Source organism: Rattus norvegicus, chromosome X (genome assembly GCF_036323735.1).
Source record: "Rattus norvegicus strain BN/NHsdMcwi chromosome X, GRCr8, whole genome shotgun sequence".
NCBI classification, from domain to species: Eukaryota; Metazoa; Chordata; class Mammalia; order Rodentia; family Muridae; genus Rattus; species Rattus norvegicus.
Genome location: NC_086039.1, coordinates 6,960,519 through 6,977,704, shown reverse-complemented (window position 1 = coordinate 6,977,704; position 17,186 = coordinate 6,960,519). Strand labels below are relative to the sequence as shown.

Here is a 17,186-nt window from a genome sequence, read left to right as displayed (position 1 = left end):
GAGATCCTTTTCATTAGTCCATAAGATGGCCTAGAGGAAGTTTATAGAGTGGCAGTAGAACACCAAGTAGCTAATGTTTTGTTTTGATTACCATCTCTTATTAGACATCAGTATAGAAAAATGTTAGTGGCAAGAAGTTTTGATATTTTAGAAGACTCTATCTTTTCTTCCTGTAGTAGTCTGTCTCAAATAACAAGGAAATAATACTACTGGAATTCTCTATAGAGTTGTGCTGTAATAGGCAAAGAGGAGTAGGTACAGGCCCTTAAATATCTTCTTTATAATTTAAAACTTCATTATTTAGAGGGTTTTCATGTTCTAAAGATTTTAATTTTCACTTATCTGATGTTTAACATAGTGTAATATTTTTAAATTAATATGTTATTTTAAAATTCATTGTTTCCTTACCTTGTGTGATGTTGTTACCCTGATACTCAGCTAGAGAGAATAAGAATGAGGAATCACCCATAGAAATGAATAAAAAGGTAGCTTTCCACTCCTTGACCACACTGTCAGGCATCATTTTCAGAAATCTACATTGATAACAAGTTTCTCTGAAAACTTGATCCTAGCTTTGAACCTTCTGTGTTTTTTTTTTTTAAAGCAAATGTACACAGGCTAAATTTATGTAATCTTGAGAGGCTCTGAGAGTACTTGAAATCAATTTATAAAATCTAAATAGAACATAAAAAAAATTTTAAAAAAGGGGGGTATCAGTCTTCATTCTTGGTTTACTTTCATACGTGGACGATGAAATATCAGGAAGAAGGAAAATTAAAAGCCAAAATATTCTCTTTTTATTTTCAACAATTGTATTTTAATTCCAGGACTGTTCAGTACTTTTTTTCCAAGTGATTTTACTTGTTTGTTTCTAGTTAATGATCAAATCTAACTCTGAAGCACTAAAGAAAAAGAAATCAAACACCCATCTTTGTGTTAGTACCATGATCATTCTGGCCTGTAACTTTTTAATAAGTATTGTTCATGTGTAATATAACATATAAACATAAAAGTATAAATCTAATAGCTCATTTGTTTTTGTTTTCTGTTAGATATTGCCTTTAACACATATTTGACTTTTAACTCAACTTGAAGTACTATGCCTTGAAATGTAAAAGTTTATAAGATTTGCCTATTTACTTATTTAATGTTGTCATTTGTAACTTTATAAACTGTATACTCATTTGCTATATCTGTTAACAATAATTAATAACTAACACATTTTGATAATGATTAACAATGACTGCTATGGTTTATTATCCTATTCTATAGTATGATTGTATATTTTTTATTAAAAGCAAGTGAAAGTTATTCACCTATTACTTAAATCTATGTAATATAAACCATGCTTATATTCTGTAATGTCATTCTTGCCTAATTTACCCCAAATCTTGCTGTATTATTTGTGACTTGTTTTTGTTTTTTATCATTCTTTATAGTTCAGTTTCACATTGCCCACTTATATGAAACCCAGGTAAGTGTTTTAATTTTACCCAAGTGAAAAAGAATTAATACAGTATCAATTATACTATGCACTAATGAAATTAAGTATATGCAGGGAACTTAATGCAATTTGGGGTATTGTTACATACATATATACTCATTAAGTTTAGTCAGAATGTTGCTTCATCAGTTGATACACAAGAAACTTGATATATCCAGAGAGGAATCACTTATAACTTGCTTATAAACTTGATTTAGTTACGTTTACTATTTCTTTTGCGGTAGAGAATGCTTTATTCTCTTATAGATGCTTATTATAATATCTTGTTTTTAAATGATTTTTTTAATCAGTTACCGTGTGTGTGTGTGTGTGTGTGTGTGTGTGTGTGTGTGTGTGTGTGTTTGTGTGTGTGTATGCATGAGTTTGTGTACACATGTGTCCTTGAATTTATGGGAAGTTGTGATCCACCAGATATGGGTCCAGAGAACAGAGCCATCTTTCCAGACTTTTATTTTGATTGTTTAAAGATCTCACAATGTAGTCTAGCTTGCCTTCAGCTTATTATCCTTCCATCTTAGCATCCTGAGGCAGGGATTATAGTTGTTTTGTCAACTCTCTGTTCTCACTTGTGATTTGTGCTAGCTTGCTATGTTCAGTGAACTCCTGTCTCGAGGAAGAACTCACTTGCATTTTTTTCTTTGTATTTTTTCTTATTAGTAGACCTTTAATGCAGTTATCATTGTTTTGTACATAACATGAGGCAAAAGCCAACTTTGTGTTTCTTGATATGATGCAAACATTTACGTGCATGTCACTGTTCTATATTTCTCGGTTTGGTGTATATAACAGCATTGAGATATTTTACAACATATGGTCTCTCTATGATAAAAATCTGATTTTATTAGTTGAAATAGCTCCTAGTCTCCATTATCTTAGGTTACAACCAGTCATCTTAAACTGACTTAGCAAGGTCTTTATAAGCAGTTTCTGAATTTTCTGCTCAGTCTTCTAGTATTCTAAGCATGTGAACATTTTTCTCCAAAATATGCTATCTGTATACAACATAGTATATTTTCTGTTTCTGTTTTTGGTCCTCATGCTACTTTGTAGCCCCAACCATTTCCATTATGTGTTTATTGTTCAACAATATCTTTTGGTTGAAGGAACTAGGTTGAGTATGTTAGTCCTTATCCTACTTAACTACTGCCTATTTAACTTTTGTAGACTAGATAAGATTAATGTCTTAGGAATTAGTTGAGTTCATGAACTTCAGTTAATAAGTAGTGATAATCTCAATGTGCAGTTGTCTAAAATGCTCCCTCATAATGTATTTATATAATATAGTTCCTTAGTTATTTCCAGTGCTGCTTGTTAATTTCATTTGATACTTAGAATGAGTTAATAGATTGATTAGAAATTACCTTTTATATTTAATTTGTAGATATCAGATCATAGGGTACGTGACTTGTCTGTAGCTCACATAGCCAGTTTTGTATTTCTCCCTACAATTTTTTATGATTTACTTCATTCAGGCAGTTAATAAGTATAAATGGCAGTAGTAATAAGAATAAAAGCCACTGCATCCTATTGTTCTACAAAATGTTATTTAAAGGCAATGTTTGTAAACTTTCCACTTTTTGGCCTTTTGTTGTTTTAAACTTTATGACTTTTGTGAGAATAGCTTTTGGTCGTGTTAAAACTTTGCAGGCAGTACTATGTGTAAATGGTCACATTTAGAAATTTGCCTGTGGAACTTGAAAATACTATAAGCATTGAATAGTATAATTAATTAATCTTAATTAAAATTATAGATGTTATAAATATTGTGTAAGATTTTATATTCTGGAAAGATTATGTCTATAACAGGATTTTAATTACTTTTGTGCCTGTGATTTTTATTATAGCTTTTTGGGGGAGGGGTGTTCTGTATTATTGAGTTTCTTGGGAACTTGCTAAGGAGACAAATTATACTCTTGGATAGAGAGTACTCTCCTGACATTATTAAGTAAAATTGAGGTGATTCACATTATTAAGTGAGTTGATGATTTTAGTTATTGGGAATTGGCAAATACTTAAAAATTAAAAGGATATATTTTAATGATACATTGTTATGATGGGTGCTATTACTAGCTTTACATATACAGAGTGGAACATATCTATTTGAATGTGTCTGGTGTTAAACATCAGTAATAGAATCAGCACTTTCTTACTTTAAGCTAGTTTTTTTTTTTAATCTGCCAAAGCATTATAAATACTATATATAATTCTTAATAGTGGGATACATTTATATTTTTTGTTTTTTTTCTCTAAATTTCTTTTTCTGCTCTTTAGAGGAAGTATCATTCTGCAAAAGAAGCTTATGAGCAACTTTTGCAGCTAGAAAACCTTTCTGCACAAGTAAAAGCAACTGTCTTACAACAATTAGGTATGTAATCGCATTATGTGTTCTTCTGTTATTCTTTTTTCATAGTTGATAAAAATCTGAACCCTCTGTTAAGTGTTTTCTATCTTAGTCTCTATACTGTAATTTTCGGATATACATGGTCCTTTTAAATTCTGAAAATTCTCTCTAATCATTGGGTAAGAAGGCATGAGAACTTCTTTTGTACCAGGTTCATTTGTAATTTATGTTAAGTGAAATTAACTGATTTAGTGGTTTATGAGCTTCCTTTCACAGCTTCATAGGTATTAATCAGTAAAATATTTATCTTAAAATTACACGAACTCTAGCCCACTATAGGTTTTGTAAGCATGCAGTCCTATTTTAATGTTAAATGTGAGGGTATGTAGCCATTTAGGCTTTTAGATAACTGTCTTGCAAAGAGAACAATAAAGCCCTTCAATATTTAATTTTGTTACCTAATTATTGAATCTGTCCCCCTCACCTCTACCCCATAATTTGTATTTGAGTTCTTCTTGGTTTGGTTTGGGTCTAGGAAAGTTAGTTGTCAGTTTTTAACTATCATTGTATACATGTATTTTTATAATAGTTATTTACTGTAATTTTGAAGTCAGTTTTAAACGTCCATTTATTGTGTTTCACTATATATACATAATGACATTACGTGTTATTTGTTCATTGCTATGATAAAACAACATGACCAAGGCAGCTTATCAAAAGAAGGGTTTGTTTTGAGAGTCTGACTCTAGAAGGATGAGAATATATCACAACATGGCATTAGACAGGCATGTTGGTAGGAACAACAGAAAGCACTCATCTCCATCCTTATGGGTGGAGCCAGAAAGTGAAAGAGGAGCAGTAGACAGATAGGAGAAAATGAACTGACAGTGATGGCAGGGAGCTTTTGAAACCTCAAAGGCCACCCAGGAGACATACTTCAGCAAGGCCATACCTTCTAGTCCTACCCAAACAATGTCACACACTGGGAGCCAAGTATTCAAATGCCCCATTCATCGCACCATACCTTCATATGAAACCTTTGTTTTTACATTTTAATTTTGTCTATTTTTAAGAATTATAAGTGTATCAAAATACTTTTAGCGGACTACAGTGTTTGGGTAATAAGAATTTTTTTCATTGAATTTAAAAATGTTGCTAGTATAGTGAAAAAGATTTTGTTTTTTAACTTGGGAAAAACACATGTGATGCTTTCAAAGTTATTTACCTCTCAACTAATGGCATGAATATAAATGTTTTTATCCATCTTATTTCTAGTTGTTTTCCATGCAGTTTTAGCTTCATAGAAGAATATATGTATATCCTCCCTTTAACCAATCTAATTGCTACTTATCTAATACGCACACATTTTTAAGAAATAGATTATTGGAATATGGTAGTTTTATTTTGTCTGATTCATAAATCACCTGATGTTTGACAGTGGTTTGTTAAATTTCAGAATATAAAAGTAAACTCATGACTTTGTGTAATTATGTTTGCTTCATAGTAGCTTGCTTTCTGTTTCTGGGCCAGTTCTGGTTAAAGGCCATTTCTTTAGAGACTGCTTTAAAAAAAAAATTAGACTGCTTTAAAAAAAAAAAACATATTATGGGGGCAGGGGACACCGTGCACTTGCAGGGACACAGGTACCATGGCCTACCTGTGGCAGTAAGAAAGGCACCTACACCTTTCAGGAGTTCATTTTCTTTTTCTCCCAGGGATTGAATTTATGTACTCAGACTTGTAGAACAAACACTTTTGACTGGTGAGACATGCGCCCATCTTGTTCTTTCTAGTAATAGGAGCAGATGGGAAGTATGGTCTGATTTTTGTTTTGTTTTTCATTTTGATAAAATATGGTAACTGAATTCCTTTAAGATGTCTTTGGGTACATACCAAATGTCAAAAAACAAGGTCTTGATGTAGAATATGTGCAAAGAATAAAATGTATAAAACAAGATTTCATACATTGGAGAGATTTGCAATTGAAATGCGATCTATTGGCAAACTTAAACAAATGGCTCTTTTCCATTTCAAAGATTTAGAATACATTATTTCATGATTTTTTTTGATTAACTAGTTACTTATTAAATTCTTTTTTTCTCTCCAATTTTGCAGCTCCTTTATGTATATGATTTGCATTTATGTTGGTGTACCAAAGGTATATCTAGTACCTTCCAAAACCAGAAGAAGGGTTGGGGATTTAGCTCAGTGGTAGAGTGCTTGCCTAGCAAGCGCAAGGCCCTGGGTTCAGTCCCCAGCTCCGAAAAAAAAAAGAAAAAAAAGAAAAAAAAAGAAAAACCAAAACCAGAAGAGGTGGCTTTAATCTCCCAGCACTCAGAGATCTCTGAGTTTAAGACCTTCCTAGTTTAGGCCCACCCAAGACTCCACAAACCAAAAACTGAAAGAAAGTATCGATCATTTGATCTCCTGGAGTTGGAGATCCAGAAGATTGTAAACCACTATGTAGTACTGGGAATTGAAGTTAAGTTTTCTCAAAACCAAACAAACCTACCGCCCAGTATGTTTAACTAATGAGCCATCTCCATGTTCATATTTGTAGAAAAGTTTATTACTCTTAACATTTGAATAGTTCTTAGTTCTATTTTTAAAAGTTCAGTATTTTATAATTCTTTCTAGTCTTTATTTTACATACTATGAATTATGTTTATTTAAGGAGATAGGATTGTGTGTGTATGTGAACTGAACTATCAATATTTATTTCTTTGAAATAAATATTGGGTTAATAGTATGTCTTGGAAATTCTTTGTACTTAAATTTTACATGGAATAATATGTATGATGTTTCTGTGTTCTTTGTATAAGAAAATGACTGCTAATAGCCAATACCGCCTTGTTATTTATAATTTTGATCAATTATATGTACATTTAAAGTGGATATGTTTGATTAGTGGTAGGTTTTTTGAACTTATCTAGTATTTGTAATCTACTGTTAAGTAATTGTTTTTTGTTTTTTTTTTTTTTTTTGAGCTGAGGACCGAACCCAGGGCCTTGCAAGCGCTCTACTAGTGAGCTAAATCCCCAACCCCCTAAGTAATTGTTTTAAATACTTTAATTTCTCTGAAACATTGTTCATCTATTTGATATCCCTTCCTATGAGAAAAACCTTATTACAAGAATTAGTAATTCTAAAATACCAAAATACATATATTCTCAAATATATCAAGAATGCATTAATGAGAATGGTTACTTTTATTAAATTTTTGCTTTCTGTTCTCAAAAATAGAACTGTTACATAATGTCTGTTAATGTTTTAAAGGTTGGATGCATCACACTGTGGATCTCCTAGGAGATAAGGCCACCAAGGAAAGTTATGCTATTCAATATCTCCAGAAGTCCTTGGAAGCAGATCCAAATTCTGGCCAGTCCTGGTATTTCCTTGGAAGGTGAGACTTACCCAGATAATTATGTTTTGTGGTTTATAGTTATAATAGCTAGGAGATTTTAATTTCAACCTCAAATGTTAATTTACATTTGAACCTTGAACAGTATATATAGTTTTTCTTTTTAATAGAATATAATAAAGATTCCTGAAAGACAAATGATAGAAGTAAGCTTTTAAGTATACTAGTTTTTTCATAGCATAACCTTGTCTTAACGAACTTTTTTTGTTTTGGGGGTTTGTCTGTTTGTTTGTTTCATTAACCTGAATTGCTACTGGTTTCTTTAAAGGGCCTATCAGATACTACTTTTTTCAGTGAATTATTTATGTGCTTTTCCTTATGTAATTTCTAGCATTTGATTAGTAGTAGACCTCAAGTCATACTTTAACTTGAAATCTTATATTTTTTAAGAAAGTGAGTATGCTGCTGTTGAACTGTCTAGAGACTGACTGTCAGAATTTTGTTCAGGGGTTATTTGATATATTATATATATATATGTATTTGATAAATTGTTCCTAACCCATTTTGCCTTTCACCATATAGTGGAAACTCAGTATACTAGGCACCAAAAGACTCAAATTTAAGTAAGGCCTTAATTAACTTTTGTAGAACTGTGGATGACTTAAACACAAACGCACACCCACACACACCACCCTTTTGAGGCTTCAATTTTCTCCTCTGCCTCTTCTTCATTTTTGCTTTGAGAATTTCTTTACTGGGTGTTTTGATCATCTTTACCCTTCCCTCAATTCCTCAAGAACCGCCCCCCCTTTTACTTACCCAGTCATCCCCAATTCTGCCCCTTTTACACTCTTCACAAACACCCTACCCTCAATGATTCCTGAGCTCTGAAAAGAGAAGTAGCACAAATTTCCCATTCAGGACTGGGTATTTTCATTCTCTTAGTCTTTGTACTTTGACCACTTGAGAGTCTTTTAATCACCATCTACTGTAAATAGAAGCCTCTCTAATGAAGGTTGACAGGTGAGAAATCTATAGATCCAATAATAAGCCACTAAAAATCAGTTTAATACTATGCTCATTTAGCAGAGTAATAGGTTCTTTCCTAGGACATACAGGCCTGTGTCTAGTCACAGATTTTTGGTGCTGGGTATGAGTTCCATGCTGTAGAGTAGGCCTTATATCTAATTAGAAAGTGGTTGGTTTTTCCTAATAAGTTCTTGCTACTATTACACTAATGGGCATATCTTGCCAGGCCAGTTGTTATTCTAGGGTACAGGGTTCACAACTGAGTGAAGTTGATAATTGCTTTTCTCCTCTGGTAGCATGAATGGCATCTTCCAGCTTCTAGCTCAGTAACAACTTGGTATCTACCATATTTTATAATTCCAGTATGTGCTATCTTTTATAAGGGGGTTGTGCACTAAATGAATGGTTCTTAGGAGACAAGGGAAACTGCTACTGGCACCTCATGGGTAGAGATTAGGGCTTCTGCTAAAAATAAATAAAAGTCTTCCAATGTACAGGAAAGCGAGTGAGCCCTTTATAACAATTATTTGGCTTCAAAATATATGATCTGTTATGTACATTCCTGCTTCAAAACTTCTGGGGTTTTGTGTTGTTTTTTGGTTTGGTTTGGTTTTAATTTCCCTTGAATTCTAGTTTCATAAGATTAGTTTATAATGAACCATATCTAGAATTACTGTTTTAAGATGCATTGATTTTTCAGCCTCAGTAAGCACTATTCCATATTTTTTCTTTCCTTCAGTCAAATAATTATATATTCTAAACCACTGAGATGTATCAAATTTTTGCAGATAGATATTTCCTGACTTCTCAAACAAGCGATAATTATCGCACTCTAACTTGCTTTATGGTTGAAGATGATCATTTCAGAGAGTAATTATTTTTCATCCGTCATAATATTCGAGGTGTGGTTTTGACTGTTTTTTAAAAGCAAGCATTATTTTTAATATAAAGTTATATTGCATATACTTTTTAAAAATTTTAATTTATTTTTACACTCCAGATTTTATTCCCCTCCCAGTCCACCCCCACCCCCCACCCCTGTCCCCGTGTCTCCACAAGGATGTCCCCACCCCAGAAGACATCTATACTTCCTGGGGCCTCCAGTCTCTTGAGAGTTAGGTGTATCTTCCCTGACTGAACCCAATCGCAAGAGTCCGCTGCTGTATATGTGTTAGGAGGCCTCATCTCAGCTGGTGTATGCTGCCTGGTTGGTGATCCAGTGTCTTAAGAGATCTCAGGGGTCCAGGTTAATTAAGACTGTTGGTCCTCCTACAGGGTGGGCCTCCTCCAGCTGCTCCCTAATTCAACCAGAGGGGTCAGCAGCTTCTGTCCATTTGTTGGGTGCACATATCTGCATCTGACTCTTTCAGTGGCTTGTTGGATCTTTTGAATGGCAGTCATGATAGGTACCTTTTTGTGAGCGTCTAATAGCCTCAGTAATGGTGTCAGGTTTTTTGATTCATTCTTATAGTCACTACCATCTAATTGATGCTTTGCTTTTAATATGAGAAAGCTTATGAATGGATAAGTTTGTTTTCCTATCTTTGTTGTTTGCTTTTGTTCCAATTTAATCTTATTTACTGACCTTGTCACAAATTCTTTTTCTGTTCAACAGTTTTCGCAAGTAGTATTTGGAACTTGTTTCTCTGTTTAGTCAGTAAAATTATCTGATTTCTCTCTAACCTATGATCGTAATTTTTTAGGCCTGTTTCTGTCTGCTCTTTAATAGATGTGCTGTGTTCTTTCAGCTTTTCTTCATGTAGATAAATTTCAACAGTAGATTCCTATGGAGCTATTTTAAATTTTGATATTTTCGTAATAGCCTCACTTTTTATTCATCATATTCTCCAAGTCATCCCCATAAAATCATACGCTACTCTTTCTTTTCTTTCACTTTTTTGTTGGGGGGTAGGGGGGGATGGTCCTAGCCTAATATATCATACCCAAATACTTTACTACTCCCGCTGAGCTACATTTGTAGCTTCTTTCTTCTCCCTTCATGACTCTCAGTCAATCAGGGAGTCTCTGCCACTCTTTTAGTTTTAGTTTTTTTTCTTTCCCTTTTTCTTTTGCTTTTTTCCGCTTCTATTACTTTCATCTCAGCTTTGACCCATTACAAACCAGTGAATACAACCATCTTTCTGTATATAGCTTTACTTTCAGTCTATACTATACATTGTTGTCAGGTGAATATTCTTTTGCTTTTATCACAGCCATTTCCATTGTTATGGAAACAGATGTCAAACTTTGGGGGTGGAAGGTCTTAAAGTGTGTGTGTGCCAACATGTGTGTGAGTGTGTTGCATGTGCATTTACGTATGTATCTATTTTTTAAACAAATACATTAGGACTTGTCCATATTGCTTTTGAATATTTCCTCTCATTTTCTATGTCAGTACACTTGTAAATTACATAAATCAGTAAAATTTCTAAGAATAACTCCTGGGATAAAAATAGTTTCTGGGGTTGGGGATTTAGCTCAGTGGTAGAGTGCTTGCCTAGGAAGCGCAAGGCCCTGGGTTCGATCCCCAGCTCCGAAAAAAAAAAAAGAACCAAAAAAAAAAAAAGATTAAAAAAAATAGTTTCTGAATAAACAAAGATTTTCAGATTTACTTTATTGTTGGTGGTGGCTACTCTAGACCATTGATCTTCCAACACAATCATGTAAGATATATACGAGTTTATTGGAAAGCTATCCTCACCTCATCCTTTTACCTTTTCCTAATTCTGAGTGGATTGTAGTCCCTTCCTAAACTGTTTGTTAGCCATTTGATATGGCATTGTGATATGCACAGTACCCTCAGTCCTCATCTCTATTGGAAATTATTTAGGTGTGGTAGAGTATGCCTTTAATTTTAACACTCAGGATGTAGGGGCAGGTAGTTCTAGGCCAGCCAGGGCTACAAAGTAAGACCCTGGTTGGGAGTACAAAAGGCAAAGGAAAAATAATTAAATTATAAACTCCTTCAAGACATGATTTATGGTTGTTTTCTTTTTCTTTTAGCACCAAACATATAATTTTTGTCTTTGTTATTTCAGTGATGTTTGTATTAGGTACATACTCTTTAAGAAAATGTCAGGCATTAAAATCTAAATGTTGTCTTTACTAGTCATGAAATACTATATACTGTTTGTGATACTCAGAAACAAACCATTACATTAGTGTCTTTATATATTAAATAATGTTTGCCCTTTGTTGTTGTTTAAGAAAAGAAAAATTCATTGGGTCCTACTAAAAACATGTAATTTTGGTTCTTTGAACTCTATATTCTGACTATTTGAAAAACTAGAGGTCAAGATTTAAAAGCAGAGCATGGAGGGGCTATGTCCAACTTTTAGTATTATAATATTGAAGTGAAATGACCTATACTTGTTTTAATAGACTTTATCAATGCAGTATACTTTAGTACCTCTGAGAAAGACTATAATACAGTTGTAAATTGCTAGTTAACGTGTGTATTGTAATTTTCTTGCACATACACACACATGTGCATGCCTAAATATATTAACGTAATACATTTTTAAAAATTTGCTTTAATATATAACCCTTTTTAAGCAAATAAATGTAATTTGTTTTGGTATTGATGGAATTTTCTTACCCTCCCCCTTCCCTCTCCCTCTCAGGTGCTATTCAAGTATTGGGAAAGTTCAGGATGCCTTTATATCTTACAGGCAATCTATTGATAAATCTGAAGCAAGTGCAGATACATGGTGTTCAATAGGGTAAGACTGTCTAAAATTAATGATATTGGTGTGCAAAGATGACTGCATCACATATAACAAACTTTGTTATGAAAGTCATGCTATGAAAATAACCAGTTCTTAGTTGACTTATTTTTTTCTTAATTTCTCCTTTCAGTGTGCTCTATCAACAGCAAAATCAGCCTATGGATGCTTTACAAGCTTATATTTGTGCTGTACAATTGGACCATGGCCATGCTGCAGCCTGGATGGATCTAGGCACTCTCTATGAATCCTGCAACCAGCCTCAAGATGCTATTAAATGCTATTTAAATGCAACTAGAAGCAAAAATTGTAGTAATACCTCTGGACTTGCAGCACGAATTAAATATTTACAGGTAAAAATTTTAAAGGCCAAGTTTTTAAGAACCACATATTTTCCTAGAACACTCAGGCAGGAATAGGGTGGCTGGAAAATTTGTCTAGTTGTCTCTTGATGCCTATATGTTTCTATATTTTCTAAATATACCATAGCTTGTAACATTTTACTAAGTGAGATAAGCAATATTTTTTAAAATGCTCTTTTGCACATTAATGCATTATTAATTTGCTTAAGTTTTTTTCAGTGTACTGTCTACATTTTTAAGTTGTCATAGCATTTTAAAGAAAAGAACACAAACACTGTCTTTCAGTCTTGCTTGAAGTTTCATGAGAAGACAGCTAATGAGAACCCTGGAAACAGCTTAGTTATGTTTTGATTCTCACAAAGGTTTATATTCTGGTTACCCTCTTTATACTTATCTTTCTAAAGCCCCAAATTTAGAATCTATTTTCTTTTAAAAACAATAAGCTATAGCCTTTAGGAAGATTTAGTGGACTTGCTCTTACTCAAGTAGGCTTGTGTTAAATTTGCTTTTTACATAATTTTTCCTAGGCTCAGTTGTGTAACCTTCCACAAGGTAGTCTACAGAATAAAACTAAATTACTTCCTAGTATTGAGGAGGCATGGAGCCTACCAATTCCCGCAGAGCTTACCTCCAGGCAGGGTGCCATGAACACAGCACAGCAGGTGAGAAGTTGGGTTATGTTCTGCAGGTGCCCAGCTTTAAGGGTTCTTTTCAATCTGTAGTAGTCAAGCTTATTTTAAGTAAGCATAGAAGGCTTTTATTAATTAATAATGGCCTTTCATTTAAGTGCTAAGGGAATCTAGATCAAAATAAAATTCCCTCTGATATGGGAATAAATTTGGGGGTACCAACTTAGAACCTTTGTGCATTTTCATGTTTTTGCAACATTTCTTAAAATAATGCTGTAGTAGTTTATTTAATTTTTTTAAAGAAGATTTTCAAAGGAAGGTACACATTCCTCCATTGATGATGACTCATTGATTTTTTTTTTTCTGACTTTCAATAATTGCAATCAGAGATGTCCACATGACTTTGAAAATGAAAACTATGCAGCTTGTAAGTTTTATAATTTGAAGGAATGAACTAAGAATATATAGCACCCTATTTTTGTCTTCCTTCTGTGATTCTTAGGCATGTAAACCTCATCATCCAAATACTGAACCTGTATTAGGCCTCAGTCAAACACCAATTTCACAGCAGTCCTTGCCACTACACATGATTCCTCCTAGCCAAGTAGATGACCTGTCCAGTCCTGCCAAGAGGAAAAGAACATCTAGTCCAACAAAGGTATATGTCCTAGAGAAATAGAGAATCCCAGTCAAAAGAAGCTCCAACTGCCCTATATTTGTGCAGTTTGAACATTTCCTGTCCTTTACTTTAAATCTGTGGACATCGTAGAAGAGTAAAAAGGTTTGAGTTTTCCCATCCCGAACTCTTAGAATCATATTAAATAAAGTAGGGATAAATTTGCATTCATCAATCATTATATCCATTTCCCTGCCGCTAAGGTATCAGCACACTTTTCATCATCACTTTTACCAACATTAAAATATATTTGATATTGATTCTAGTGGACAATGTGGTGTGTAGGCTAGCAGTTTGGGCCATAGTTTAGGGGTGGGCTTTTTGGGGGTGGCTTATTACAGAATCAACATTTTTTAAATTATGAATATTAAGTTTAATGTGCATGTAAATTTTTAAAGAAAGTAATAATAACTTTATGTAATTACTCCAATTCATAGTCATTTAGCCTTCATTAGTCATTAATATTAACTCTATTGACTTAACCAAGTATTCTTTAATGTTTCTTTTTATCAATTTCCCTCAGAATACTTCTGATAATTGGAGTGGTGGCAATGCTGTGCCACATCCTCCAGTACAACAACAAACTCATTCATGGTGTTTGACACCACAGAAATTACAGGTATGTAAGATAATTTTTTTATTGGATATTTTTTTATTTACATTTCAAATGTTATCCCCTTTCCTGATTTCCCCTCCCATAATTTTTTAATAAAAAATATTTAACAGAATAGAGACAGTGAGATTTTAGTAATTCTTAAATGATTAAGAAACTTAGTACATGACATGTACACATAATGATGAAGATAATTCAGCCTTCTTTTTTTCCCACTTGTTTCTCTTTTTGTCTTTGGAACACAATGTACATGTAGATGCATAAAGTATGACTATAGACTATATAGGATAAAGCCTTCTTTCATCTTCTACTCTAATTCACTGATGTGTCCTGACACTTTTCTGGCATTACCTATCTTAGCAAAGCTGTGTTACGTATGTTATTTCACTTAAGGGTAGTCATTCATGGTCCACAAATATTAAATGAAAAATTTCTGACAAAGAAAAAAAAACCACACACAATAACTTCTAAATTATAAGGTTCTATTGGCATAATGAAATTTATCCCACCAGAGATATCAATCATCTCATTGTCCAATGTATTTAGGCCATTATATGCTAATTGGCCCTTAATCTCTTACTAGCCTTCTCACTGTCAAAGCAACTGTTTGAAGTATCATGATTCTTGCATTAATAATGACCACAAACCACAAGAATAATGATTTTAACAATTGTAGTATATCAAAGAGAAGCCACACAGTGCTTCCTCCAAGTGAACATGTAAAAATTCTTTTAAAAATGCACAAAATACCATGAGCTAAGTTTGCTAAGATCTACGGTAAAGATTGCTCTTTTACTTCAAGTTGTAAATAAAGAGAATTTTGTACTAGTTTTACTGTCACACCTAATACTGTACTGGCTATGGCCTCAGTATATAGTGGTTTTAGGACTGAAAAGGCATTAAATTGTAGGTTTAGCTCTTCTGATTTTTGAAATTCACTAGGGGATCTTAAACGGTACCTCCTTTGCATAAGTGGATCTACTGTAAACTATTAATGTTCTTTAGAGACCTTTTCAGGTCAATATATAAACAGTCTACTTGTTATATGAAAAGACCATATTTCTCTATGTAGATAGCATACTATTTCTTAAGTTGATCACTAGTTTTAGACGGTGTCTTCAGGCTCTTGCTGTTCTAAACAATGCTTTTTGGGGCATATTTATCATGTCTCTTAAGCTTAAAGAGCTTTCTGCATAAACACCAAAAATTACTATAGTAGTAAAACTTCATGCCCATATCTCTCGAAGATCACATTAAAATAAACTGTGTTCAGATGAATTCTTAGTGCTCTTACTTTGGTTTCTTAAACTATAAAAAGACTTAAAGATTGAATTGGATTCTTATTGATCAGAAATCAGTGTTTAACCTTAATAGTGGTTTTGAGTTTTTCTAATTATTCAGATAAAGATTTAATAGATTTGTTAGCTTCTTTCTAGATCTGTCTTTAATTATATTCTCTCTTCCCCCCCCCCCCCCCCAGCACTTGGAGCAGCTCCGAGCAAATAGAAATAATTTAAATCCAGCACAGAAACTAATGCTGGAACAGCTGGAAAGTCAGTTTGTCTTAATGCAGCAACACCAAGTGTGTATAACATTATCCCTCTAAAATTTCATAGAGTTTTGTGTACTTTTATTGACTATAGCATCATTGTAGAATTCACCCATAGTCATGTCTACTTATATTTGGTAGAACTTCGTGATCTATACTTTCTAAAATACTAGGAGTTTTTAAGGAAAGTGCAGCTATTTAACTTTAAATATTTTTTTTGTTATTTAACTCCACGGTATTTCATATATATTCTTTAGTACTTAGTAATTCTATACTGAACCCAGGTAGGGTTTTATACTCACCTTTAGTTTAGAGGATTTGTCATATTATAAATTTTCTGGGTTTATTTTTATTTTATTTATTTTTTGGAGGGTGGAGCACTTAAGGTTGTCCCTCTGTCCCTCTTCCTTTCCTGCTCCCCTTCCTTCCTACCTTCCTTCACTCCTTTCTTCATGCATATAAGGTCTCACTAAGTTCCCTGATTTGACCTTGGTACTTGAGATCCTTTTGTCTCAGCCTCCTAAGTAGCTGGGATTATAGTCCTTCAACACTAGATCAACCTTAGAATTAAGAATTTGAGGTTCCTTGAAGAACTATGAATTCCAGAATTTTTCATAGGTTTCTGCTGCTTTTTTTCTTTTAGTAATTAATAACTAGATGTTTCCTTAACATTGAACTTAGTTTCTGCTTTTCCTAGGTAGCTTGCTATATAAATAAATAGTTTCTTGTTTTTGAAGCTGATGGTTTTTAACTTAGAGAAATAAAATGTTGGGGTTCAGATCAGAAATCCATGATTATTCATTCATCTTTACATGCTGATATGCTGATTCTCTCCTCCATGAACTACCCACATTGCATTTCTTTGCTTTCCATTTCTTTCCTGCAGATGAGACAAACAGGAGTTGCACAGGTTCGGCCTACTGGAATTCCTAATGGGCCAACAGCTGACTCATCACTGCCTACAAATTCAGCTTCTGGCCAGCAGCCACAGCTTCCTTTGACCAGAATGCCTAGTGTCTCTCAGCCTGGAGTCCAACCTGCCTGTCCCAGACAGGCTTTGGCCAATGGACCCTTTTCTGCAGGCCATGTTCCCTGTAGCACATCAAGAACACTGGGAAGTACAGACACTATTTTGATAGGCAATAATCATGTAACAGGAAGTGGAAGTAATGGAAACGTGCCTTACCTGCAGCGAAACGCACCCACTCTACCTCATAACCGCACAAACCTGACCAGCAGCACAGAGGAGCCGTGGAAAAACCAACTATCTAACTCCACTCAGGTAACAAGACTAGCTGCTTAGGTTGACTTCTCATATAATAGTTTGTATTTATTTTGTTTGTGCATTGTAAGTGTTTGCGAAACTTTTTTGTATGAATCATGTAGTCCTACAGTGA

The 17,186-nt window shown here is 33.7% G+C and overlaps 1 protein-coding gene across 19 annotated transcripts in view; it reads left to right on the top strand.

Annotated features, from left to right (window-relative positions):
- Positions 1-17,186, top strand: part of Kdm6a (lysine demethylase 6A) — a 139,654-nt gene that overhangs the window by 82,323 nt on the left and 40,145 nt on the right. For 2 of the 19 annotated variants that reach the window (XM_039100359.2, NM_001427597.1), the window contains exons 8-17: positions 1,440-1,474; positions 3,776-3,869; positions 7,122-7,248; positions 11,859-11,957; positions 12,094-12,313; positions 12,850-12,984; positions 13,454-13,609; positions 14,151-14,246; positions 15,721-15,822; positions 16,676-17,071. In XM_039100359.2, the coding sequence (XP_038956287.1) occupies positions 1,440-1,474; positions 3,776-3,869; positions 7,122-7,248; positions 11,859-11,957; positions 12,094-12,313; positions 12,850-12,984; positions 13,454-13,609; positions 14,151-14,246; positions 15,721-15,822; positions 16,676-17,071 (1,460 nt within the window). The remainder of the gene's footprint in view (positions 1-1,439; positions 1,475-3,775; positions 3,870-7,121; positions 7,249-11,858; positions 11,958-12,093; positions 12,314-12,849; positions 12,985-13,453; positions 13,610-14,150; positions 14,247-15,720; positions 15,823-16,675; positions 17,072-17,186) is intronic. The other 17 variants (XM_039100365.1, XM_039100362.2, XM_063279718.1 and 14 more) reach the window with 9 other exon arrangements.